Source organism: Grampus griseus (assembly GCF_964374135.1).
Source record: "Grampus griseus genome assembly, chromosome: 14".
Lineage (NCBI taxonomy): Eukaryota > Metazoa > Chordata > Mammalia > Artiodactyla > Delphinidae > Grampus > Grampus griseus.
In genome coordinates this window covers 38,082,667-38,107,384 of record NC_139008.1, presented here as the reverse complement: position 1 = coordinate 38,107,384, position 24,718 = coordinate 38,082,667, and the positions used below count along the sequence as shown (strand labels likewise).

The window sequence follows — 24,718 nt, the reverse complement described above, 5'->3', positions numbered from 1 at the left end:
GGGCACTGCCTACCTGCACCACACATGAAGGAGGGCTGCATCCTGGGTTGCCCCCCCCCCACCAGTGGGCCTGTGAATACTGGGAAACTGGACCGTGGCCCACGCTGGATGGGAACGAGAAGCTGGCACCAGTTGTCTGGGTACAATTCCTTTATTTCTCCCATTCAGATCCCCACACTTGGACCCCTGTGCCCCCCATGGAGGGCTCCCCTGCCAGGATGGAAGAGGTCTTTTGCGGCCCCATCCCCTTGAAAGAGGCTAAAAGCCAGGTGGAGTGCCCGCCAACCTACCACAAAGGAATCCACGGACCTCATCACAGAAGTGGGCTGGGGACGTGAGTCACTTTAGAAAAAAAGTCCCGTGGGGCACTGGGGACACAGGATCCCAAATCTGGCACTGCCCAGCCTGGGAGGGGTGCATCCCTGCTCTGGGCTCGCCAGCTCTTCCCAGAAACAACCTGCCCCCAACACACTGGAAGCAAAGCTGCCCCAGAACATCACTCGGGGCTGGGGGTCCTCAGGGGCCCATGGGGCCCCCGTGTGCTGAGAAGACCCGCCTTCCCTGTGCCGTCCACATGGGCGCTGTGATAGAGGCATGGCTGGACTTGGGGGTCCGGGCCCACAGGAATGTCTCAGCTCTCCCCTTTGGCCCAGACCCCGGCTCAGAGCCCACTGCACCAAGTGGGTGTGGCTTGGGGTGCACGGGTGTCTGGGAGTGCGGCTCCAGGGTCTGCTCTCCAGGTGGTCCTGCTCCCCCGAGCCCTCGCCTTCATGAGTTCAGCTTGTGTTTCTGCCCAGACCCCAAATCTCACGGCTGCAAACTGAGCTGAGGGCTGAGAGGGACAGGACCAGAGGCCTCTGCTGCAGCGAGTCGCCCAGGCCTCCAGCTGGCGGTGCTTAGGGTGCACTGCTTCCAGGCAATGGGCCCGTCCTGGGGGCTGCAGTACTCGGACCCACAGGGCCCAGCCTGCCAGCTGTCACACGTGCACACACATGCAGATACATACGCACACTTGCGGTCTCTCAGAAAAAAGAGCAGCAGTTCTACAAACTGACTCCTCGAAGTCAGGAAACAGGAGGCTGGCGTGTGAAATCTTGGAGGGTGAAGGAATGAGGTCGGGGGGGAGGGGGGCACTGAGAACACGAAGAGACCACATGTGTCACACGCTGGCTGGGCTGTCCCCGAGGTCTGGAGGACGCTGGATCCGCCGCTGCCTGGGGAGCGAGGCAGGCACCCCGGGGGAGGTGCCAGGGCCTCACGTCTGGGCCAGAGAGAGCTCCTCTAGGCCCCCCTTCCCAAGCCGGTACCTGGCGAGGTCCTTCCTGGTCACCAGCCCGACCACCTGTGGGAGCAAAGCCAGGTCATGGGATCTAGCAGCCTCTGCCTCTGTGGATGCCGCTGTCCCGTGTGCAGAGGACAGCATAGTCTGGGGGAGCCCTGCGGGTGGGCAGGCAGGTTGGTAGGCTGCAGGCAGTGGGCTCCCCCCATCACCTGATTGCAGTTGTCCACCACCACGAGGTGCCTGAGGCCCAGGGCCCGAAACAGCTTGAACACCCGCGGGAGAGATGCCTCCTGCAATGCAGACGCAGCCTCAGCTCGCCTGCCGGCCCCTGCCCCACCCCGGGACAGGAGCGGGCCAGGACCTGCCGCCCCCCTGCCATACCCCCGCCTCAGCTAGCACATCCTGCTCTGTAGCCACCTCCACCCTCCTACAAAGCTCGCCCCCCACCCGTCTGCAATGGCCAGTGAAGCCAGAATGCCACCAGGGGTGGTGGCTGCATGAGGCTCTGGAAGTGGGGGTCAGGCCCCTGCTCCCCACCGCCCCTGCGGCACCTGGGGCACCGTGTAGGGGGAGGGGTTCATGAACTCGGAGAGGTCCATGGTGCACTCCCGCTCGTCCTGGGACACATGGATGGACTGGATGGGGGGGAAGCGCGGGTAGGCATCACGGAAGTCCTTCAGCCGCAGCCGGCGCCGTAGCAGGCCCATATAAGAGCGTTCTATGAACACCTGCGGGCGGGGGGCAGGCAGTGGGTGGCAGCGCCTCAGAGCCCAGGGCCCTGCCCGGCATCTCCTGCCACCCCCTTCTCCTGCCACCCCTGACAGCCTACCTTGTGCTTGAGCAGGACGATGAGCTGGGAGCGCAGGATTAAGCCCTGGAGCCGGGCTGGCTGCACAAGAAACAAAACACCCTTGTCTGCGGAGGACCTGGGACTTGGGACCTAGGGCCTGCCCTGCTGGCTGGTCCAGAGGGGCCAGGCAACAGCACCGGGACGCCTGGGGGCTCCAGCCAGGGTCCCCAGCGATGCTGGCTGCCTATGGGCACTGGCCCTGCTACAGGCATTTCACCTGCACAGGCTCATGGATCCCCAAACGCCCAGGAGGGGAGGCAGGACCCCAATCACGAGGTGCTGAGAGACCATAGCATTTGTGGGGGCGAAAAGCGGACCGTGGCCCAGACGTCGCTGCACCTTCCATCAGGACCTCCTGACAGGCACAGCTGTGACTCCTCAGCTGGGGGTGCAGCTTGGGGTGTGACCACAGGACACATAGGCGCATCAGTAACTACCCAAGCTGCGGGAACAGCGCTCACATGGACCTGTCTTCACAGCCGTGTGACCAGCGGAATTCTTCCAGAAACCCCAGAGCAGGGCGTCCACATTCACGGGAACCATGGCCCCCAACACGCCCCACTCGCCAGCACAGATGATGAGCCCGGCTTCCTGCAGCTGGGTGGTACCTGCGTGCCGTCGGCATCCTCCACCACAGGGAAGCCATTATGATTGGACGCCGTGCTGCTCAGCACATCCACAATAATGCCCACCTTCTCCCTCCTCCGCAGACAGGTGACTGGTGTGCTCATCACCTCCCTGTAGAAGAGAGACGCTGTGATCCACCACGGGGCAGAGGAAGCTTCCCGAACAGCTCAACATGCAGGAAGTGGCCGGACTCAGGAAACCTGGAGACAAGGTGGGCCAGGAGCGCAGACCCCCAGGTGCTGCCCTGGGGGAACCAGCCCTGCACCCTCGTCCTGCTCCAGGCTGCCCCCACCAAGCCTCCCAGGGCGTCCAGCACCCGCCCCCCAGCCTGCGGGCCTGCCCCGGGGAGGGGTACCTGGCGGTGAGCGAGTGTGAGGTGACTGGGGCTTCCCAGTGCAGGAAGGGCACACTCTGCAGCTGGATGTGCATGTCGTACAGGCCCTGGGGAGAGGACGGGTACGGCCATGCAAGAGGCTGCTTGCGGGGCAGCCTCCACAGGGCCCCCTCCCCTGCGGCGGCCAAAGACCGCCAGTCTTTCTCCCAGCCTCAGGCTCCGAGGCCAGGGGCACGGGGAGGGGCTGCAGAGCGAGGGCGAGCAAGGCAGGCGGCCTCTCCCACAGGCCGCACCTCGATGAAGACATCCCCAACAATCTTGGCGGTCATCAGCACCAGCATGATGGGGAAGCCGTAGGTCACATTGCTGGTGGCCTCCATCATGATGACTGTCAGGCTCAGCGTCATCCTCACAATCCCACCTGCCAGGAGGCGGGGAGGGGAAGGGAGGGTTGGGGGCACGAGCCTCTGCAGGCTGCGCCGCCGGCCCCTCCCATGTTCCCGTGCCGTGTTCCCTGTGCAGCTCCCGCTCTGTCCGTGCAACCCTGTGTACCGGCCCCCCCAGATAGCACCAGATGGGGACAGTGACCCTGCACAGCCACACGCTGGGGGAGTGGCCCTCCTGACCTCCGGATGCCCATGTTGCAGCCAGCACTCACCCAGCTGGGCAGCTGCTCCCATCAGGGCGTACTTGCCAGGGTCTGCCCAGACCTGCAGGGAAGACAGAGGGGATGCTGGGGGAAAGTGGCAGCCAAAGCCACCAAGATGCACTGACAGCACTGGGCCCAGGAGGAAATCCTACAGTTTACACAAAAAATGGTCTGTGGCAGCATCACCTGAGTTTATAAATACCCTAGCTGTGCCCGCTCAGGGATGCACTGAATGAACTCTGCCACCTGCAGAACTCGGCAGCCTAAGACAGGAGGGTATGCACTATGGCCGGGGCGGGGGGGCGGGGGCACCCCGCGTGTGTGCAGTGACCGGAGTCCGTGGACAAATGCCTGCGCCACACCAGGGAGCCTAAAAAGGAGTGAAAATCGGACTCGTGCTACAACATGGATGAGCCCTGAAAACATGGTGCTCAATGATGAGGCCAGACACAGAAGGCCATGAAGCGTGATTTCGTGAATCTACAACAATCAGAAGAGGCGCATCCATGGAGGCAGAAAGCTGATTAGTGGCCACCAGGGGCTGGGGAAGGGGGACACAGATGTGACTGCTTAATGGGGACAGGTTTCTTTTTGGAGTGATGAGAACATCCTGGAACTAAGCAGTGATCACGGTTACACAGCTCTGTGAACAGGCTAAAGAGCCACCCAACCGTTCACTTACAGAAGGAGAGAGTTTATGGCAGGGGTCCCCAACCTCCGGGCCATGGACTGGACCGCACAGCAGGAGGTGGGCAGTGGGCAAGCGAGTGAAGCTTCATCTGCTGCTCCCCACTGCTCGCATTACTGCCTGAACCATCCCCCCACCCCCGTCCACAGATGTCTTCCACAAAACCGGTCCCTGGTGCCAAAAAAGGTTGGGGACCACTGGTTTATGGTACGTGAGTTACGTACCAATTAAAAAAAAACAAAATTAAACTAAAAACCGTGTCTGGAAGGAAACCTGGGACCCATGACCTGGACCCAGTGAGGGGAGGCTTGCTGTGCGTCTCTTACAGTTTTTGTTTTTTTTTTGCGGTACGCGGGCCTCTCACTGTTGTGGCCTCTCCCGTTGCGGAGCACAGGCTCCGGACGCACAGGCTCAGCAGCCATGGCTCATGGACCCAGCCGCTCCGCGGCATGTGGGATCCTCCTGAACCGGGGCACGAACCCGTGTCCCCTGCATTGGCAGGCGGACTCTCAACCACTGCACCACCAGGGAAGCCCCTCTTACAGTTTTTTAAAGTCTTACTTGAACAACTAAGATGCAAATAGAAGACTCACAGAATAAAGACCAAGGAGCCCACGGAGGCAGGTGGGAGGAAGAAGCCAGAAGGCAGCTCCGGGGCCAAGGCCTGGACACCGCACTCCCAGGCCCCAACTCCTGCACCTGCCCCCATCCTTCTACACCACGCTCTCTCCCAACACCCGTGCCCTCCCTGAAGGCCACACGCACGCACGACCCCTGCTCTGGCCCACGGTGGCCCTAGTGGGCACCGGGAACACCGTCCCTTCCTCCCAGCCCAGTCGGCCCCTAAGACCCCCACTCACTGCGGCCCCGGTGAGGTAGGACAGGGAGATGCCAAAGAGCCGGCCCCAGGCAGCTCCGATGAGCAGGGATGGGATGAAGACACCGGCCGACACCGTGAGCCCGTAGGTCCAGCAGGCCAAGAAGAAGTAGACCAGGGTGAAGAGGCCGAGCGTCATGGGGTTGTAGGAGCCTGCAGACAGGGCGCTGGCCAGGGCTTGCCACACGGATTCAACCCCAGGCGGAGCTGCCTGCCCAGCAGCCCGTCAGAGCCTCCTGGTCACACCCAGACCCCCAGAGTCACCCCCTTCTCAGAGGCCAGGGTGCCGGGTCTTGGGGGCCCAGCACTCAGAGTGTGAGCACGGCAGCCCAGCGGGCAGGGCAGAGGGGAGCTGGGGCCACCGGGGCCCAGAGCTGCCAGCAGGATGGTGACCTGGGCCAAGGGAAGGTGGCTGCTGAGGTCTGCATGGAAAAGGGTGGCACTGAGACCACCAGGGGTCAGGGGAGGGTGCAGGAGGGAGGCCATGGCCGCCACGGCCACCACCCTGCACCAGATGACTCCAGAAGTGGGAAGACGTCACACAAACCCCGGAGCCAGCACCCCCAGGGGGCCTGTATGGCCCGCTCAGCATCTTTGGGGGCTCGGCCTCCCCCCCGTTTAAAAGCCTTTCTGCTAAATCGCGTGAACTCCCACAGCGCGCGCGCGCACACACACACACGCACGCATGCGCGCGCACAAATGTGAGAACCAGGGAGTTCCCAGAACTAGTATGTCAGGAAACAACTAGAGCCACAGACAGACGGGCAAGCACGTCGCAGCAGCCACTCTGGATCTCGGGGGTGTGCCCCTCCTCCCCGCCCCCACCCCGCGGAACCGAAAACAGGGGAAGTGGAAGCAGGTCTGTGCCCAGTCTGAGCCTGTTTGTTATTAAGAACATGAAGCTGGGCAAGGCACCTCGCTGGTATACGAGTCACCAGGCTGTTTTCTGACAGAGTGACCTCTGCGAGCAGCGCCCAGAAGAAAAACTCATCCTGGGAGGTGAGACTGTCTTAATGAATGACAGGACGGCCTCCAGGGAGGGAAGGAGACACGTGGGGAGCTTGGCTGGGCCCCTCCCAAGCACTGGCCACCAGCCAACCCCAGGCTGCCAGCCCCCACGCTCCAGTGCACTCAGCCCTGCAGGGAGGCAGTGGGGGCTCGGCCAGAAGCCATCAGCCAGGCCTGGGCCCAGTGTCTGTGGGCTGGCTGCAGACCAGGCCAGAGGGAACAGGCCCACATGGGGACCTGCGTCTGACAGCACAGAGTGCAGAGCATGGGCACACACCTGGGGGGTCGTGGAAAAGGCTGACCACGCTCTTCTCTGGGGTGTTGAAGAAGGCTGCAGCCATCGAATTATACTCGCCATCGGCACAGAACAGCTGCAAAGTCAGGAAAGAGAACAAGCCAGTGGGACACAGTGTCCTGGCCTGGACAGCATCAGGCACCAAGCACACAACAGGCGGGTCAGGCTGCTGTCTTGGAGGGGAGGCAGGACCCAAGAGCCAGACCCTGGCCCAGTGAGGGCTTCAGAAGCCATCCGGCCAGGCAGGGGCTGCATGGCGAGTCTGTCCCTGGGGTACGTGGGGATCCAAAGGCTCACGTTTGGAGCACGCTCCCACAGTTCACTGGGCAGACTGTGGGTCCCTGCAGGCCTTGACCAGGGCAGGGGCTCCGTGCAAAGCTGTGTGGGTCAACCCCACAACCCCACCAGAGCCAGCCATGCACCCCAGACCCACATCTGTGACAAGCCTGTGAGTACACACTCCACACCCACCGGCAACCAGCAACCGCTTTCGGTTCTGGATGTTTCCCATAAACAGAAACCACACGATGTGTGGCCCTTGCTGTCTGGCTTCTTTCACTCAGCAGTGTTTGCCAGGTTCATCTGTGTGGGAGCACGTGTCAGAGCTCCAACTCTTCCTACAACTGAGGAAACCCACTGTGTGGACGGACCAGGCCGTGTTCACCTGCTCGTCACTGACGGGCACAGGGGCTGCGGGCAGTTGTGCCGCGGTGAGCGTGTGCACGCTGAGTTTCCGCCTGCAGGCCCACAACCCCACCTCCACAGTCCCCTTGCAGAACCTGTCAGGCCGCTGCTCTGAGAGGACCGGGGTGAGACCCCAGGCCGACGTGGCACCCACCCATGTCTGGGAAGGCTCACCCTGCCCCTGCCCCGGCTGCCTACCTGGAGTGGATAGGACACGGAGCTCCCCTGCAGGGGCTGGCAATCCCGGGACGAATAAATCAGCACGAAGGCAACCGTGGCCGTGACGGCGGCCACCAGCATGGCCTCGATCACCTGAAGGCAGGGCCGGTGGATGTACCTGGAGCAAAGAGCCGGGGTGGACTGAGCTGTGGGATGGCTGGGGCGGCAGCCAGGGCAACCTGAGCCTGCAACTCAGGAGAGCCGTCCAGGATGCTGAGCTCATCTGATGACCAACCCGCCCTGGCTCCTGAACGCTCTCAGGCTGCCTCCTGGATGCTCCCCAACCTCATTTTATGTTAGTGCAAAAAGACAAGAAAGGAGAATGCCAAGACCCACCCCTACGGCTTCAGAAAACCAGAAAGCTCTCATGATGGCTCTCCTAACAGCAGAGGACCTGTGTTGGACCAAACGTGCCCAAGTCAGGACGGCCCCGTACAAACCGTGCTGGCGCTGACATGAGAGGCCCAGAAGAGCATCAACCCAGGGCCGCGCCAGATCCATGGGCTGTGCCTTCCCTGCCAGGGGCCATCCTCCAGGCCCCACCCGTCCCCCTGCCGAGTGGGTCTGTCTCCTCAGGTACAAACCACCGTGGAGGAGTGTGCTTGGCACGTGGCTTCCCCACGGCCCCGTGGGCAAGAGCCCATGACCGGTCAGTTTTCAGATGCCCCGTGTGGCCACACCTCTCAACTCAGTCCCTGAACAGGTTTCTCACCTGATTCGAAACATCGTCAACCAGTAATTCAAGGCGTTGAACACAGCTCCGAGAATGCCACCTGGGACAAGGAAGGAGCTGCGTGTCCGGGACTCGGGAGGAGAAGCAGGCTGCCCAGGCAGCAAACGCCCGCTGGGTGGAGGGCTCACGTCCCACGGGCTTTCAGAGTAAGGAGTGTTGCCCAGGTCCGTCTGCTTCCCAAGGGGCTGTCATCAGCCAGAGTGCAGCTCCGGTCCTCCCAGGGTCGGGCTCCCTCCCCACTGCCCCGGGCGGTCCTGGGACAGCCAGCAGGGGTGGAGACCACGTGCTTCTCTGGCCCTCGAAGCCGGGTCAGGCCTGGAGCCCCGCAGGCCCTGTCCCCACTGGTCGGCGCTGTCCCACGCGGGGACGGCCCTTACCCACCACGCCCATGGCGATGAAGATGGGGATCTCATGGATTGTGTACACCATCGTCTGTGCAGAGGGAGGAAGAGGAGACCTTCTGTGAGGAAAACTGCCACCAGCTCCTGCTCAGACTCGGGATCGGACGTTTCACAGGACACACCTGTGCACGGGAACCCTGGTGCTTTCCTGCAGGGCGAGGAGGTCCCCAGAGAGAAAGGCCGGGTGCTTGGGCAGACCGCCTGCCTTCTCACACGGTGGCTCCGGGAGGCCGCCTGAGCTTTTGCCAAAGGGTAAGTGAGGGGCCATGAGCAAGGGAGAGGATGCTGGTGACCTAGCCACCCAGGACCTCTGACGCATCCACAGGTGAGGACCAGCCCCTGAGAGGCTCCCTGGGCTCAGCAATGGCAGTGTGCAGCGCAGGCCGCCCCAGAAATGCTGCCTGCGCCTCTCGGCCTCCAGAAACTGCTGCAGGAGCGCTGGCCACCAGTCTAGTGATGTTGCCTGACAGTCTGCAGGCACCTGAGCCACTCCTGGAGTGCCCGCTGGCTGACGGGCGCCACAACCTGTGTGGCCGGGTCACGTGCACCCTCCTGGAGCACCTCCAGCTCCAGGTGCTCACAAACAAGGGGCCTATCCCACGGCTAACAGCTAGACCTTTCCAGAAGCCCGGCTCTCAGGCCGAACCTTGAGTAAACAACCTGGGCCCTGCTCATAGAAAGAACCAGAGAAAAAAGGGGACGATGCAGTGGGTTACCTCAGTGTCAAATCTTCCAAAATTGATGAGACCGGGGCTGGACAGATCCCACACGTTTCCATGGTAAATGCTTAAGACGAAATTCAGGGTGAAGGTGGAAATCATGGAAGCAAAGAACTGCAGGCGGAAAAAGACGAGTGCCGTCAGAGCCGTGGTGATGAGTTGCGGCAGTGTGTACAGCGGCTGAGCCCAGGGCCAGAGGGTGGGGAGGGGCTGCAGCAAAAGGGCTGTCTCCCCTCCTGTCACCTGGGTGGTGCCTAGACCCTCCGAAGGCTGAGGGAAGGTGGCTCGGAGCCCCACTGGCTCGGCCAGGGTAAGAACGTGTGCGGGGCCTGGGGTCCCGATGAGGACGGAGGAGAAACAGGCCTACGGCTCAGGGACCCACCAGCTGGACGGGAAGCTCAGGTGCAGACCCCACAGTGTGGGCCAAGAGCCATGCGTCCACCCAGCCATGAAGGCCCAGTGCCAGGGCTGCCCAAACTCGGGAAGGTGGCCGTCCCAGGCACTTACAATTCTCCACGTCAGGAACTGATTCCAGAAGGATGCACCCTCCTCCAAGCTGAACAGGACCCCACCTGGAACAGCCAGTGGCCCAGCCCTGAAGTGCCCGCCCAGCCACAGACAGCCCCTCACCCACTGCCACCCATGCCCCCAGACCCCAGGACACCAAGCCCACGACAGAGGCAGCCATCGGGGCCTCTTGAGAAGCCCACCCCACACCCTCACCAGGCACTGAGTCCATAAACCCCAAAACCACCCCTCTCACAGCAGGGAGAGCCTGGCTCCCCCTACACGGGCAGTCACCAAGCTCTCAGACCAGGCAGGGCCGCCCTCCTCACCTACAGGGGCCCCAAACGCAGCAGACACTCCAGCCGCAGCTCCTGCTGAGACAAAGTCCCGTTTCTCTGTGTCTCTGCGGAAGTACTCAAAGATCTGAACCAAGACAGACGGAGACAGGGTCTCAGCCAGTGCCTCCAAGGGCACTTCTCTCAGAAAGGGGGGAGGTGGGCCCAAAAGTGAGGAGGGGGGGGAGGGAGGAATGTGGGGAGGCCTCTGGACAAGCCACTCATCAACCATGGGGCTCACAACCCGCAGGACTGAAGAGTTGGGTCTCGGGCAGCTTGCCTGCCCACCAACATCCAGAGAAAATAACCCATTCACAGCAATATTTAAACACTGAGGTTTGTGCAATAAAGACCAGAACTGAGCACCAGCAGCCCACACACATGACCTTCCCGACCTCTCTAGGCCACGCATTCCTGTGAGCCTATAGCTACAGGTCATTTCCTTGCAGAAATGCACACTCATCCAGAGCACCAAGGCAACAGGATGCCCCCATGGACAGGATGCTAGGGACCCTCAGAGGCGAAGGGAAGGAGGCTGCAGGGGAGGCAGGGGCCCAGCCCTGGGGGTATGGACGTGGGCGCAGGGAAGACCCACCTTGAAATCCCGCTTCAGTGACGTGGACCTCCCCTGGGAGACCCCAGCAGCAATCACGGAGCCCGAATGGATCATTGGTCCCTCCTGGAAGGCACAAACGGCTGCGTTCAGATGGGCGCGGCTCCGGGGCGGGGACACACCGGCCCCAGGCCCCACAGGTGCAGAGGGACTCAGGCAGGGGTAGCTGCACTCTGTTACCTTCCCCACAGCCAGTCCCCCAACCACGGACAGGATCACGCCAGACACTTTGATCACCAGCGTCTGGAACACAAAGGAAATTGCACCAAGTCTGATTAAAGGCCACACGTGGTCCAAGAACCTGAGCGACAAACTGCACACGGGAAGGGACCTAATCATGTGAGCCCTCGGCAGGCATGAGCACCAAAGAGGGGGCCGGCATCCACGGTGGGCGTCCTGGGGGAGGGGGAGCTGGCAGCTGATGCTCTCCTGACGCCCATCTCTTCAGCCCTTCTGTCCCAGGTGGTCATGTACACACAGAAGACACGCAAACAGCAGCTATCACTCCGTCCTCGGGCTCCGGGCTCCAGGCTCCTGCACCCGCACCTACCTCGGGCCCTGCCCTCCTGCTGCAGGGCACGGAGCACAGGCACCCCCACCCCCCCTGTCCACTCCCCGGAGTATCTCCTCCCCAGACAGAGCAGGAGAGACGCTGCCAGCAAACCCCAGACCAAGGCACACCAGCTGCACACCCTGAAATGATCACGGGAGGAAACCTGACCTCCCAACCCCCTTGGAATCAGTGTGTTACCCAGAAGATCATGCACAATGAGATTAAGGAAAATTCTGAAAAAACTCACCACTCAACACAGCTACTCTCATTCTGAAATACTAACCACCGTATGGAACTTAAAATGTCTACGTGGTTGCAATCGTGACAGATGTACCTTCAAGTATTTTTGCGTCATTCAGAACGTACGACAGTTTTACCATTTTCCAAAGAAAGTTCACATAAAACCTGCCAGCACACCCACACGCAGGCTCGTCAGCAGCAAACAGCACGGGTCTGGGCGAGTTTTGGAGGCGGAGGTGGACAAATGACACACTTCTCACCCAGCAAGGAAGCCCCTTGGGCTAAGCCCTGAGCTCCCGGCGGGGCCGCCTCGTGTCTCACCTTGAGCCGGACCACGTGGGGGATCTTCACCCCGTTGAGGAAGCACTTGATCTGGGGGATCCCGCTGCCAGCAGCGACTGGCTGGAAGGAGGGGCGCCAGCACTGAGTCCGCAGGCCGAGTGAGCCGCCACTGCCGCCGCCACCACCACCAGGCCCAGGAAGACGCGCCACGCAGTGCCCAGGTCACCCAGGGTAGCGGCTTCTCGCCTCTCCCCACTGATACACAGAGCAACCACCGAGGGGAGGAAACGCCTCGGGCATGGGAAGGCTTGGTGTCCCCAAGGCAGGCGGGGGTGCCCAGGATGATGGGAGGCCCACGTCACACACCCGCTGAGGGGCCAGCACTGTCGCACCCTCTGGGGGACACTGCACTGCACCCCAGACAGAAGCTCCTGGACGCTGCCCCTTCTTCCTTCCAACGCCCCGAGGGAAAAGCAAGGGGGCACAGGAAGGAAGGGTGCCCCAGGAGCGTCTGACCCCTCGGGTGGGTCCCTCCACCCGGACCCCTGGGCTGAGCGCTGCCTCTGCTCCCTGCTGCGTGAAGTGGGCGAGGGAGTGTGCGGGTGGATGGGCACGGCCGCCAGGGCCAGGGTTGGAAGGCCCAGGTGGGCTTCGTTTTGGCTGAACCGCCTGATGCCTAGCAAGGATTCCACTACAGTCTAGCCAGTGAGTCTCACCGGGAAGACGCTGCGGGGGGTTGGGGTGGGGAGCGGTGGAGGGGCCCACCTACCTCTATGAAGGCGACGATCACAGAGCCCAGGAGCACAAAGGCCACATTGAGCGAGGCCCACAGCAGGAGGGAGAAGGACAGCCCGCCCCGCGCCGTGAACTTGTCAATGTCTGGGCTCGTCAAGGACCACGCGGGGTGGTGTCACCCAGGCGCCACTCCCCAGTGGGCTGCACTCTGGACTCTGGGACCTGGAGCACTTACTGGGCATCTCAGGGTCACCACAAAGCCTGACCCCCAGACATGCAGCCCCCGCCCAGTCACGTCCCCCGGCCAATGGCATAACACAGGTGGGGGCTCCTCCTGTGGACCCGCTGGCTCTGGGCAATCACAGACAAAGGATACTGTCCTTGACGACCCGGTACTTTAGGCCGGCCAGCTTCTCCACCACGATGTCGATGAAGCAGGCCACGAGGCCCGTGAGGATCCCGATCATGGCACAGATGACCCAGCGCTTTATCTCCACGGTCCGGAAGGCCTGCGGCAGCGGGCATGAAGGGGGGCGCTGTCACAGGAGGGTGCAGAGGCGGGACGTCCCGTCGTGGCCTGCTCTAGTGACTGCCACCACGCACAGGGCTGCCCTCAGGACCCTGAGTCCCAGGAAGAGCAGCCCCACCGACATCTCAGAGGCCGTGGAGCACTGGTGGGACAGAACTCCCCAACCCGGTCATAACTGGATGCTGACGCTCCAGCCGCCACAGCCACCACCCCTAAGAACAGCTTCCTCAGTGGTAATGATGTGACACCCGCACAGGTCTCTGTGCCGGGCAGCGGCCAGCGCTCACTCCGGGACACCAGCTGGAGCCAAGAGGGGAGGGAGGTGGTGGGGACACCGTGGCCATGAGGCCCAGCTGCCCGCCAGACTCACTGTGTGATTGATGCGCCGCTCCTCCTCCAGGAACAGCTGGTTCTCGCTGTTGTCATAGTCCAAGCTCTGCGGACCGGGCAGTAGAAACACTAGTAACTGACCCCAGCTCGCAGGTTCAGGTCGGCCACCGCGGGAGAGGGCAGGGAGCAGGGGGGCCCACCTCATACTTGAGGGACAGAAGCTTCTCGTTGTGCGGGATCTCCTTGGGGAAGGGGTGAAGGGGGTCCATGTCCTGCGGGAGGAAGAGGCAGAGCTTGACAACCCAGCATATGTAAGAACGAAGCAGAACGAGGAAAGGGCCATGCTCACTCGTCCCGCAGGGCGGGGACTCTCCTGAGCCCAAAGCTAGACAAGCACAAGGCAGGAACTGGCAGACACAGACTCTCCACAGGACACCAGCAGGCAAGGTCCCACAACACCACAGCCAGGCGGGTTTATCCCAGGAACACAAGGTGAGTTGACCCCCAAAAAGCAATTAGTGTGGTGGGTTGACCCCCAAAAAGCAATTAGTGTGGTGGGTTGACCCCAAAAAAGCAATTAGTGTAAGATGTCTGTGGTCCACGTCCAGGTTCTGGCACCAGCCTCTGACCCACCCGCTTGGCATCTCTGGGTGACGAGTGTGTCTGGGCTGGGGCTGGAAGACCATCACAGGATTAGCGGGCTGGAGACACAAGCAGCTCATCTCTAACGGCCAAGGATTTAATCAGTCCTGCCTGTGTAATGCAGCCTCCACACAAACCCCAAATGGAGGGGTTCAGGGAGATTGCAGCTGGTGAATGTGGAGGTGCTGGGAAGGTGGCTCCTAGGGAGAACATGGGGGCTCTGCACCCCTTCCCACACCTTCCCGGGGCATCTCTCCCACCTGGTTGTTCTCAAGTCATGTCCTTTATGATAAACCAGTAACATAAGCAAAGTGTTCCCTGAGTTCTGCAAGCCATTCTGGCAAGTTATGGAACCCGAGGAGGAGGCGTGGGAACCCCGATTTACAGCTGGTCAGTCAGCACAGGTGACAGCCTGGACTTGTCACTGGCATCTGAGGTCGGGGGGGTCTCGTGGGACTGAGCCCTCAGCCTGTGGGTCTGCACGGATGCCGGGAAGTTAGGGTCTGAACAAACTGACCTGCAGGACACTCAGGTGGTGTCTGGACAATCAGAGGGTGAGTTGGTATGAAAGTAAAAACAGTTTGATACTGTTCCAATAGAATAAAGGACCAAGTCCACATGAAATGAACACCTCAGTAGTCACAAAAAGTATCTGACAAAACTCAACCCTTCATGATAAAAACACTCAATAAACCAGGAATAAAGGGAACTTCCTCAACCTGATCAAGACACCTATAAAAAACCCACAGGTGGGCTTCCCTGGTGGCGCAGTGGTTGAGAGTCTGCCTGCCGATGCAGGGGACGTGGGTTCATGCCCCGGTCCGGGAAGATCCCACATGCCGCGGAGCGGCTGGACCCGTGAGCCATGGCCACTGAGCCTGCGCGTCCAGAGCCTGTGCTCTGCAACAGGAGAGGCCACAACAGTGAGAGGCCTGCGTACTGCAAAAAAAAAAAAAAAAAAACCCACAGGTAACTTCATGCTCAGTGGTGAAAGACTGAAGCTCTTCCTCTGAGATCAGGAACAAGACGAGGATGCCTGCTCTGGCATTTCTACTCAGCACTGTCCTTGTCCAATTAGGCAAGAGAGAAAAGTGAAAAGCATCCAGATTAGAAAGGAAGTGAAACTCTTCTTTGCAGATGACATGGTCTTATGTGTAGAAAACCCCCAAAAGTACACTAAAAACAATTAGTATTAATAACACATTTAGTAAGATTGAAGAATATAAGATCAGTATACAAAATCAAATGCATTTCTACGTACTTGCAATGAACGATCCAAAATGAAATTGAGAAAACAACTCTATTTACAATAGCATAAAAAGATACAGAAAATAAACTTATTCCTAAAACACGTTTAACAAAAGAAGTGTAAGACTTGTACACCAAGAGTTGCAAAATATTGTTGAAAAAAACTGAAGACGTTAATAAATGGAAAACTATACTGTGGCTCGGGACATTTGATGTTAAGAGTCAATGCCACCTCTAAGTTCCAGCTGGCATTTCTGAAGAAACTGACAAACTGAGCCTAAACCCCACACGGAGATACGCAAGGGATCTCGAAAGGCCAACACCTCCTTGAGAAAGAAAAACGATGTGGGATGATTCAAAGTTCCTACTTTTGAAACTTACTACAAAGCTAGTCATTAGCAGAGTGTGGCCCGGGCGCAAGGACAGACAGAGAGCCAAGAAACAAATCCGTAATGCAGACCCAATGCAGCCAAAAATAAATAAATAAATTTTTAAAAAGTGAAAAAAAACCCCACAGAAACTGACCTTCAACAATGGTGCTGAGACAATTCAACAGGGAAAGAGTAGTTTTCTCAAGAAATGGTGCTGAGAAAACTGAGCATCCATATGCAAAAGAATGAATTTGGACCCTTATCTCATACCATGTACAAAATTAGCAAAAAACAGATCAAAGATCTAAACTACAGAACTCTTATAAGAAAAGACGAGCAAATCTTTGTAACCTTGGCTTAGGTGATGGTTTCTTAGACATGACACCCAAAGCACAAGCAACAGAAAACAGATTAAATGGACTTCATCAAAATTAAAAGCTTTTGTGCTTCCAAGGACACTGGCAGAAAGTGAGACCACCTATGGACCAAGCGGAAGTTTTTGCAAATCCTGTAACTGATGAGCAACTTGTGTTTAAAGTATATGAAGACCTCTTACAGCTTCATTATAAAAACACAACCTGATTAAGAAACATGCACGCGGTCTGAACAGAGTTCCTCCAGAAGACATGAAGGACACACGGTACCAGCAGCCTCAGGGAAATGCAAGTCGGAACCATGAGCCACCTCCAAGGAGGAAGTCAAGTGCAAGTCTGGGGGAGGGGGTTTCGGGAAATGCTCCCCTGGCAGCTGCTGGACAGTTCGATCCCAGCACAGGGGCAGGAGAAGTGGACATCACCCATCCAAGGGCCCACCACCCCGAGACGCCCTCCTGCAGGCCCCACACCTGCCCACGGCACCTGACCCCCAGCTCGCACACAGCAGCTAGCTCAACGGTCCTGGCCTGACATGTACTCCCCAACCTCTGCTCATCGGGCAGCCTCAGGGGACAGGGCCCCGCAGAGCAGCCTTCCCTGGTCGCCCAGACTCTGCAGACCCCACTGTCTGCACGTCACTCTGTCCCCATGCTCTGCACAGAACCGCCAGTGTCTGCCATCCTCTTGTTCAGGTTTTCCGTCTGCCCTCTGCTAGGCTGTGGCTCCACAAGAGCAGGCCTGACTTTCCCAGGAATGGGCCTGGCATGAGCAGGAGCTCCAAAAATGGGAAAGGACGACCACTCACAGGGTCCAGAAGCTCATCATCCAGTTCCACGTTGCTCATCTGTCCGATCCGGAAAAATGCTGAATGGGGTGACTAGAAGCAGAAGAGAAATCATAGGCCGCTTAGCTATGGGGCCGGGCTGCACTGTGCACTACCCCATTGCCTGGCCCTGCACTGTGCACTACCCCATTGCCTGGCCCTGCCTGTGGAGCACAGAGCCGCACCTGCCGTGTGGGAGACTCCAGCAGGGCCAGTGCTGGACCCCAGGCCCATCCCCATGACCCACAGCCTGTCACTGAGGAGCCCAACCTCCAGATGGGAAGCCCCACCCTCCCCTGTTCTACAGTGTCCTCCTGGCCACCCTCCTTCCCCGGCCTGGAAAACCCTGGTGATTGAGGGCCCCTCCTCCAGGAGCCTTTCTATCCCCCCACCTCCAAACCCCATCTTTCTCTGTTCAGCCCCATCATGACACTGAGTGGCTACCAGGTGGGGACCCATCACAGGCCTCCAGGCAGGCCCCCCAGATATGTGCCCCTTTCCGGGGCAGGACCTTTCTGAAGCGGGGCTGCACTCCTGGGCACAGGGGCAGGTCAACCACAGAGGACGGACACCCTGGCACATGACTGCCCTCACGCCCGCTGCCAGGCATGGTGGAGGCCAGGACTAGGGAACAAAACACAGGCTGCTCACAGATGCATTTCAGAGAAACAAGTCATGCTGCAGGACACAAACACTGTGTGGAACATACGGCATAAAAACACAACCCGTGGCTTCCCTGGTGGCGCAGTGGTTGAGAGTCTGCCTGCCGATGTAGGGGACGTGGGTTCGTGCCCCGGTCTGGGAGGATCCCACATGCCGCGAAGCGGCTGGGCCTGGGAGCCATGGCCGCTGAGCCTGCGAGCCATGGCCGCTGAGCCTGCGCGTCCGGAGCCTGTGCTCCGCAACGGGAGAGGCCACAACAGTGAGAGGCCCGCGTACCACAAAAAAACCAAAAAAACAAACAAACAAAAAACACAACCCGGTGCTCCTCTGAAACGCAGCCTGGCGCCCTGCCCTGCCTCTCCTCTGGCGGAAACCACGAAGCAGTGCAGGAACAAGGACCACAGAGCCCGCCATGCCAGAGCCCTGAGCACACAGTGACTCCAGCACAGAAAGTTTAATTCAGCAGCACTAGCCCTACGGCTACTGGTGGTTACCAGAGGGTAGGGGGGATGAGGGGGCTTTGGGGACACTGGTGACTCCTCTGGGGGATGTCGAGCCTCCTGGGCCTGCTGTGCCCAATCACACAGCCTAGGCGTCGGAAAAACAAGAAACGTGTTCTCTCCAAGCTCTTGCACCACAAGTCCACACTTGAGGTGTCAACAGGGAGGGCCCCCTCTCAGGGTCGTGTGGAGGATCTTCCAGCCTCTGATGGATGCCGGCAATCCTTAGTGTTCATTCCCTGGCTTGTGGCCACATCACTCCAATCTCTGCTCCGTTGCCACCGGCCTCGTGTGTGCGTGTATACATGCACGCATGTCTCTCCTCTCCCATGAGGACACCAGCCTGACCACATCGTAACTTGACCACAGCTGCAAAGGTCTCAGACACGGGTTCCAGGTCAGGGGTGGAGACATTCCGGGGGGCACTGCGCACCCCACGGCAGGTGGTAACTTGTCAGGTGTGTTCACTAGATCATCATCCTGCTCCACCGTGTGACTGCACTTTTCTCTATGTATATACAGCAAATGTCGGTACAATAGGTGGGTGAGGAGAGAAATATAGCCATTTTCTTTCTTAAAAACAATCGACAATGCCCCCAAACTGCTGAATCTGATGAGAAAGGCAGGGCGGGCCCTCCAGCTCCAAGCACGGGCAGGAATGCCTGGCCCGCTGGCCCAGAAAGGATCCCAGTTCCAGAGTGAACTCAACCCAGGAGGGGGCCCGGAGCTGCAGCCTCTGCTCCCTATGCATACACGAGTCATCAGGAAAGGTGTGCCAGTCGCCAGCCCGTCCACAGCAACACGGAACAAGGACGTCTCCACGGAGAAGACGGCGTGCAAAGACAGGCAGAACTGAAAGTCGGACTGTGAGAACAGAAGACCCATCTGCCGTCCAACCCAAGACGGAGGCCACAGACCAGGTGGTCTGGCCGTTTGTACCTCACTCTTCACTGATGGACTGCACCCCATGATCACTCCCGCCACACCAAGTCAGCCCCCGCAGAGCAGCGCCTCTGCCACCTAAACAGTCCCCGAGGCTGAGGCTGCAACCGCGCACACGGCTGGGGGAGAGGGGGGCAGAACGGTCCACATGGCACGGACTCACTCGCTCAGGTGACAACGGGTCCTCAGCACCCGGCCGGGAGGACGCCAGGTGAGCACACATCTGCACCAGACAGCTCCATTCTGGACCCGGAAATGCGCTCATGCGGAGATGGCGCCCCCCATTACAACTCCCAGGCACACCCTCTCCCACCTCCAGCACCTTCCTGGTTTCATCACCTCTTTTCTGAACTTTATGGGCATCTCTTAGGAAATATCTTTTGTGATGAAAGAAGCCATTTACTGGAAGTTCAGTGATTCATCTGTTCTGTCTGTTCCTTTCTCATTTCTTAAATGCAAGTTAATTACTAGCAGTTCCTCAAACTATTGATACACACAACAGCCTGGATGAAATCTCCATGCTTTCGAAAGAACTGAAAGATTTCAGACCATGTGGCTCCAGAGACTGGATGTGCTCGTAAGGTCAGACCCGGAGGGAGGACAGATTTGGGGGGGAGGGGGTGACTGTAAGAGGCAGGACAACGGCACTGATGGACGTGCTCACACACATCCACACGTGTGACAATGGCAGGGTGCTACTCACACACATTGTGCCAACATCAATGCCGGGTTCGGCACGGTACTACCGTGAAGTAAGATGGAACCATCTTGGGAAACTGGAGGAAGGCACACAGGCCCTCTCTGTACTGTCTTTTCAACTTCCCGTAAGTCTACAATTATTTTAAAATTTAAACGCAAATGATACTACATCAAAGTGAAGAACTTCTGGGCTTCCCTGGTGGCGCAGTGGTTGGGAGTCTGCCTGCCGGTGCAGGGGACGCGGGTTCGTGCCCCGGTCGGGGAGGATCCCACATGCCGCGGAGAAGCTGGGCCTGTAAGCCATGGCCGCTGGGCCTGCACGTCCGGAGCCTGTGCTCCGCAACGGGAGAGGCCAAAACAGTGAGAAGCCCGCGTACCGCAAAAAAAATTTAAAGAAAAAGTGAAGAACTTCTGTGTACCAAAGGAAACAACAGAGTGAAAAGGAACTAGCCCTACAGAATGGGAGAAAATTACAGATCATGTAACCGATAAGGGTTAATATCCAGAATACGTAAAGAACCCCTACAACCCAACAACAACGAACAAGCGGATTAAAAAAACAGGCCAAAGACTTGGGACATGAAGATCAAAACCACAATGAGATACCACCTCACAGCTGTGAGGATGGCCAGGGTTAAAAAACAGAATAACAAGCACTGGTGAAGATGTGCAGAAACAGGAACCCTTGTGCACAATTGCTGGGAGTGTTATATGGAGCAGCTGCTGTGGAAAACAGTATGGCGGTTCCTCAAAAAATTAAAAATAGAAATTACCTTATGATCCAGCAATTCCACCTCTTGCTATCTACCCAAATGAACTGAAAGCAGGGTCTCAAAGAGGTATTTGTACACCCACGTGCACAGCAGCATTTTTACAGTAGCCAAGGGGTGGACGGAGCCCAAATGCCCATCGACAGATGAATGTATAAACCTAAGGTGGTCCATCCACACAATGGAATATTATTCAGCCTTAAAAACAGGGAAATCCTGTCACATGCTACAGCATGGATGAACCTGGAGGACGTTGTACTAACAGAAAGAAGCCAGTCAACAAAAAAACAAATACCCTATGATACCACTGCTATGAGACGTCAAATTCACAGAGACAGAAAGCAGAATGGCCTTTGCCAAGGGCTGGGGGAGGGGTGGGGAGTCAGTGTTTACTGGGACAGAGGTTCGGTGTGAGAGGATGAGAAAGTTCTGGAGGTGCTGGGGTGATGGCGGCACGACACTGTGGATGGACCTCATGCTGCCAGACTGTACACTTAGACATGGTTAGGATGGTAAATTGTGTTATGTGCTTTTACCATCATTAAAACAAAGTTCACAGACAATTTAAAGGCCGCCTGCCGCCCACTCTGCCACTTTGCATTTTAACCGCCCCTCCCAGCCCAATGCCCCCAAGCACTGAGGGCACAGGGCCTCCGTAGCCAGGGGCTTACAGTCAGAAAAACCAAGCTTCCCATAAACAAAAGTCAGTGTAAACCGTGAGAAAGGCTTTGAGGGCGATGACAGAGCCTGAGGGAGAGGCCTGCCCGATTCGGGGTTGGGGAGGCGCATTAGGCTGAGACCTGATGAATAATGTGCAGAGGGGGCCGGATGGGAACAGCCCTGCCACTGCACCTCACTTTCTGAGTGCTGCAGCCTCTGCCCGGAAGGCCTCCCAGGACCCTCTGACTAGGCTGGGCCCACCCTGGTCCTCAGCTCTCTGCACTGTCCGGTGGTACCCACATCCTCTCCTGCCCTCCCCCAGACTCTGAGCCCCTCACGCTAGACCTGGGCAGGTACCACTAAAGGCCTGAGGGAGTCCTCAGGGGAGGGTCAGCTGAGGGGGCAGGCCTGGACTCTGCAAAGCGGGGGAGGAGGGGGAGAGGAGGGGGGGAAGGAGGAGGAGGAGGAGGATAGTACAGGGCGCTGAGGCAGAGGGACTTCCTGGAGGGGCTGCCCTGGGGCTGGGAGCCAGCTACGAGGAAGATGGGGTGCTCCCTTACATTGAGCAGAGCTCAAGGGGCCAGTGGGGATGGTGATGACCTGCCCCTGCAGCTTGCCTGCACATGACCCCCTCCTGGCCCCCCATACTCCGACCGTAGCCCGTGGTTCCAGGTCACCAGGGCAGAACACCCCAGTTCCCAGAGGAGTAAGTGCCCCAAAACTGATACTAAACACTAACCTGAGGGTCCTACCCCTCAGGCTGCCTCAGGCGGAGCTTCCTGAAGCTGAGGTCCCTGGAAAGGACCCGCACTTACAACACTGCAAATACCCACCCCCACACCCGCAGCCTCTGTTTCTGGCTCAGATTTCCCTCTGTAAGTTTTCAAAATGCTCTGCTTCCTGCTGCCCACATGACCATGACTTGCTGGCTGACCTCACCCTCTCCTTGCCCCAGGGGTGGACAGGCAGCAACTTGCTGGATGACCCACCCTCACCCCACACTCAGGCACAACAGGCCGAGGGCCGGAGAGAGGGTAGAGCAACCCTGAATGGCCTGGTTCCAGCCAGATGGAGGCTGAGCTCAGGCCGGCCCCCAGCCCACCCTGCCTGGGGCTGCCCAGAGCAGCCACCTCATGGTGCCTGGCAGGTTCCCATGCCAGGTGCAAGAACACCAGCCTCCAACTCTGGACGCCCTGCAACAAACCATGAAGGACCAGGAGGTGGCAAGACAAGCTCTCCTGTCCAGCTCACCAGAACATTCTCATAGAGCGGTTGTTGGCCTGGGCTGTCACTTTAGTTCAAACGACCCTGGTCTGAGAGCAGCTTACAAGCCGCCGTCTGCTACAGCGAACTCAGCCCTCTGGTCCAGAGCCGACCCTCCTGCAAGAAAGCCGGCCTCGAGGAGTTCAGTCATTTGCACGGGAGTCGCCCCAGGAACAGCAACTCAGAGATGATCACTTCCAAGCTGCCGTTTTTAATACCTCTGAGAGTAACTAGCGTTTACCACCTTGTGACAGGTGGTGCTCGGGGCTGGAAGCATATTAGCTTTCCTGCTGGTGAGGAGCCTGAGGCACAGGAGGCTGCAGCACTTGCCTCTGCTGGTCCAGAGCAGAGTTCCTAGCACCAATGCCTCCAGTGCCCCCCTACCCCATCCACGCAAGGCCGTCTAAGGATCCTTCAAGGCTGGACTCTCCAGCTTCTGAAGGATTCTCCCACAAGATAAAGCTAAATTCGAAGCCCGCAGCTGTCCCCTGCAGGTCGACCCCGGATCCTTCCCCCAAGCCTCCGCTCCCCACTCCGACTTACTTCCCAAATGCTCACTCCCTTTATCTTTCCCCTCTGTCCACCCGTCTGAGGATCATGCACTCTTCCAAGACAGGACCTAGTGTGACCTCTCCTGCTTTTGGGGTCCCTCACACCTTCCTCACAGAGCACTGGGCCTGGTTTTCCAGGAGCCTGGAGCCAGGAGGAAGGAAGCTGTATCATGTACCTCTGAGTCCCAGGCAAACTGCATGCAGCCGAGGACACGACACGCACACAATAAATTATGTTTTAAGTCACTTAAGAGCAGCTAGTCACTTGTTATTAAATGCAAATGAACAAACAAAAAAGGTCGCAAAGGTTCTTTTAAGGGAATGAGTTTTAAGGGAAGAAATCAACAGGTTATTTCAAAAAAAGCCAACTCCTGTGTCTATGCATAAAGAAAAGGGGGAAACTCTTGAGCACATTCAGTCCCGAAATAAACCCCAATTCAACCTCGAAGCTTCCAATCTCTCTACCTGTCACCCTTAAAGCCAAGCCAGTTTCATACTTCTGGTTTGTAAACTTCAGATTACCTTCTTTTAAAGAGTAAAAAAAGAAGCAAATGTTGTGAGAAGAAAACAACAAAGCATCCATATCCCCACCACTGCAAATTCTCCCCTTTCACGTCACTTCTCAGGCAGACACAGAAAGCACTTCAACAGAAAATCCCACTCAAGAAACAGACTTTGACCTTCATTGTCTGATGCATTTCTGGGGGCTGGGGAAACCTAGATAAGCTCTAGACAAACAGCCTGATACTTGAATTCTTCCTCATTAAACACCACACAAGTGTTTAATGGACAGATCTAGGATAGGAGGAGAGAAACGAAAAAACAATCACAAAACCGAGTAAGGCCAAGCAATCAACAAAAGAAGTTCATTAGCTCAAAATTAACACACACGGAAATTCACTTAAGGACGCAAACTTCTGTGCTGACCTGCAAAGCACATTTCAACCACTGTGCTTCAATTTCAATGAACTGCTAAGGGAAACTGAACGCACATATTTGTCATTCCTAAGGTCGCCCTGAAGGCCTGTCCCGCTCCCTGTAAAGATGCAGCCCCCCAGATATTCCCACTGCAAAAGCAAACTCTGCAACCTAAGCTCTTAAAATCTCTTGGGGTTCAAAAGCAGTAAAAATAGTTGCTCGTGTATACAGTGTTCCAAAAAAAAAGAAAAGGAAAAGGTTACCTAAGCAGAAGACCATCTGCCTTCCCTTTAAATCCACTAAGAAATAAACTGTGAGGAGATAAATTAGCTTCATGCTACCGGGACTCTACAGCAGCGTGCGACTGGGCTCTCCCACGCTCCTTAACACCAAGATAATGGGCCGGCTCCTCGACCCCGAAAGTCACCGGGCCGAGCGCCTCCCAGCGTCTCCCAGGACTCCAGAACCCCGGGTCCCAGGTTCCGAGCTCGCCCTGCCGTTTACCAAGCGGTACCCGAGGCGCGTTCCCGCCTCTGCCACTAGGACTGCCCGAGCACGGACTCGCCGCGTCCCCGCGGGCCCGGCTCCCGGCACCGGCAACCGCGGCGCGGACCCGACCCGGCCCGCCTCTCCCTGGGCTCACCGCGCGGACGGCCGCAGGCCCAGCCCCGTTCAACAGCGGCGTGGCCTCCCCGGCCGGCGCCCCAGGCCGCGCCGCCCTCCGCAGCAGCGGCGCCGCCTCGTCGTCGTCCACGTCGCGTCCGGACCACGACACCTTTTTGGAGACGTTGGCCATGTCCCGCC

At 58.2% G+C, this 24,718-nt stretch overlaps 1 protein-coding gene across 1 annotated transcript; it reads right to left on the bottom strand.

Moving 5' to 3' along the window:
- Positions 1-163: 163 nt before the first annotated feature.
- Positions 164-24,718, bottom strand: CLCN7 (chloride voltage-gated channel 7). Its single transcript, XM_082671546.1, has 25 exons — positions 24,558-24,718; positions 16,931-17,002; positions 13,691-13,762; positions 13,531-13,596; positions 13,008-13,140; positions 12,666-12,775; positions 11,936-12,016; positions 11,002-11,064; positions 10,804-10,887; positions 10,203-10,296; positions 9,874-9,938; positions 9,364-9,480; positions 8,624-8,678; positions 8,226-8,286; positions 7,493-7,631; positions 6,593-6,686; positions 5,291-5,460; positions 3,752-3,803; positions 3,387-3,514; positions 3,115-3,200; positions 2,741-2,870; positions 2,112-2,171; positions 1,834-2,010; positions 1,492-1,572; positions 164-1,342 (listed from the first exon to the last, which is right to left on the bottom strand). Exons 1-25 carry the CDS (start codon positions 24,708-24,710, stop codon positions 1,256-1,258), a joined length of 2,430 nt encoding a protein of 809 aa, XP_082527672.1. The 5' UTR covers positions 24,711-24,718; the 3' UTR covers positions 164-1,255.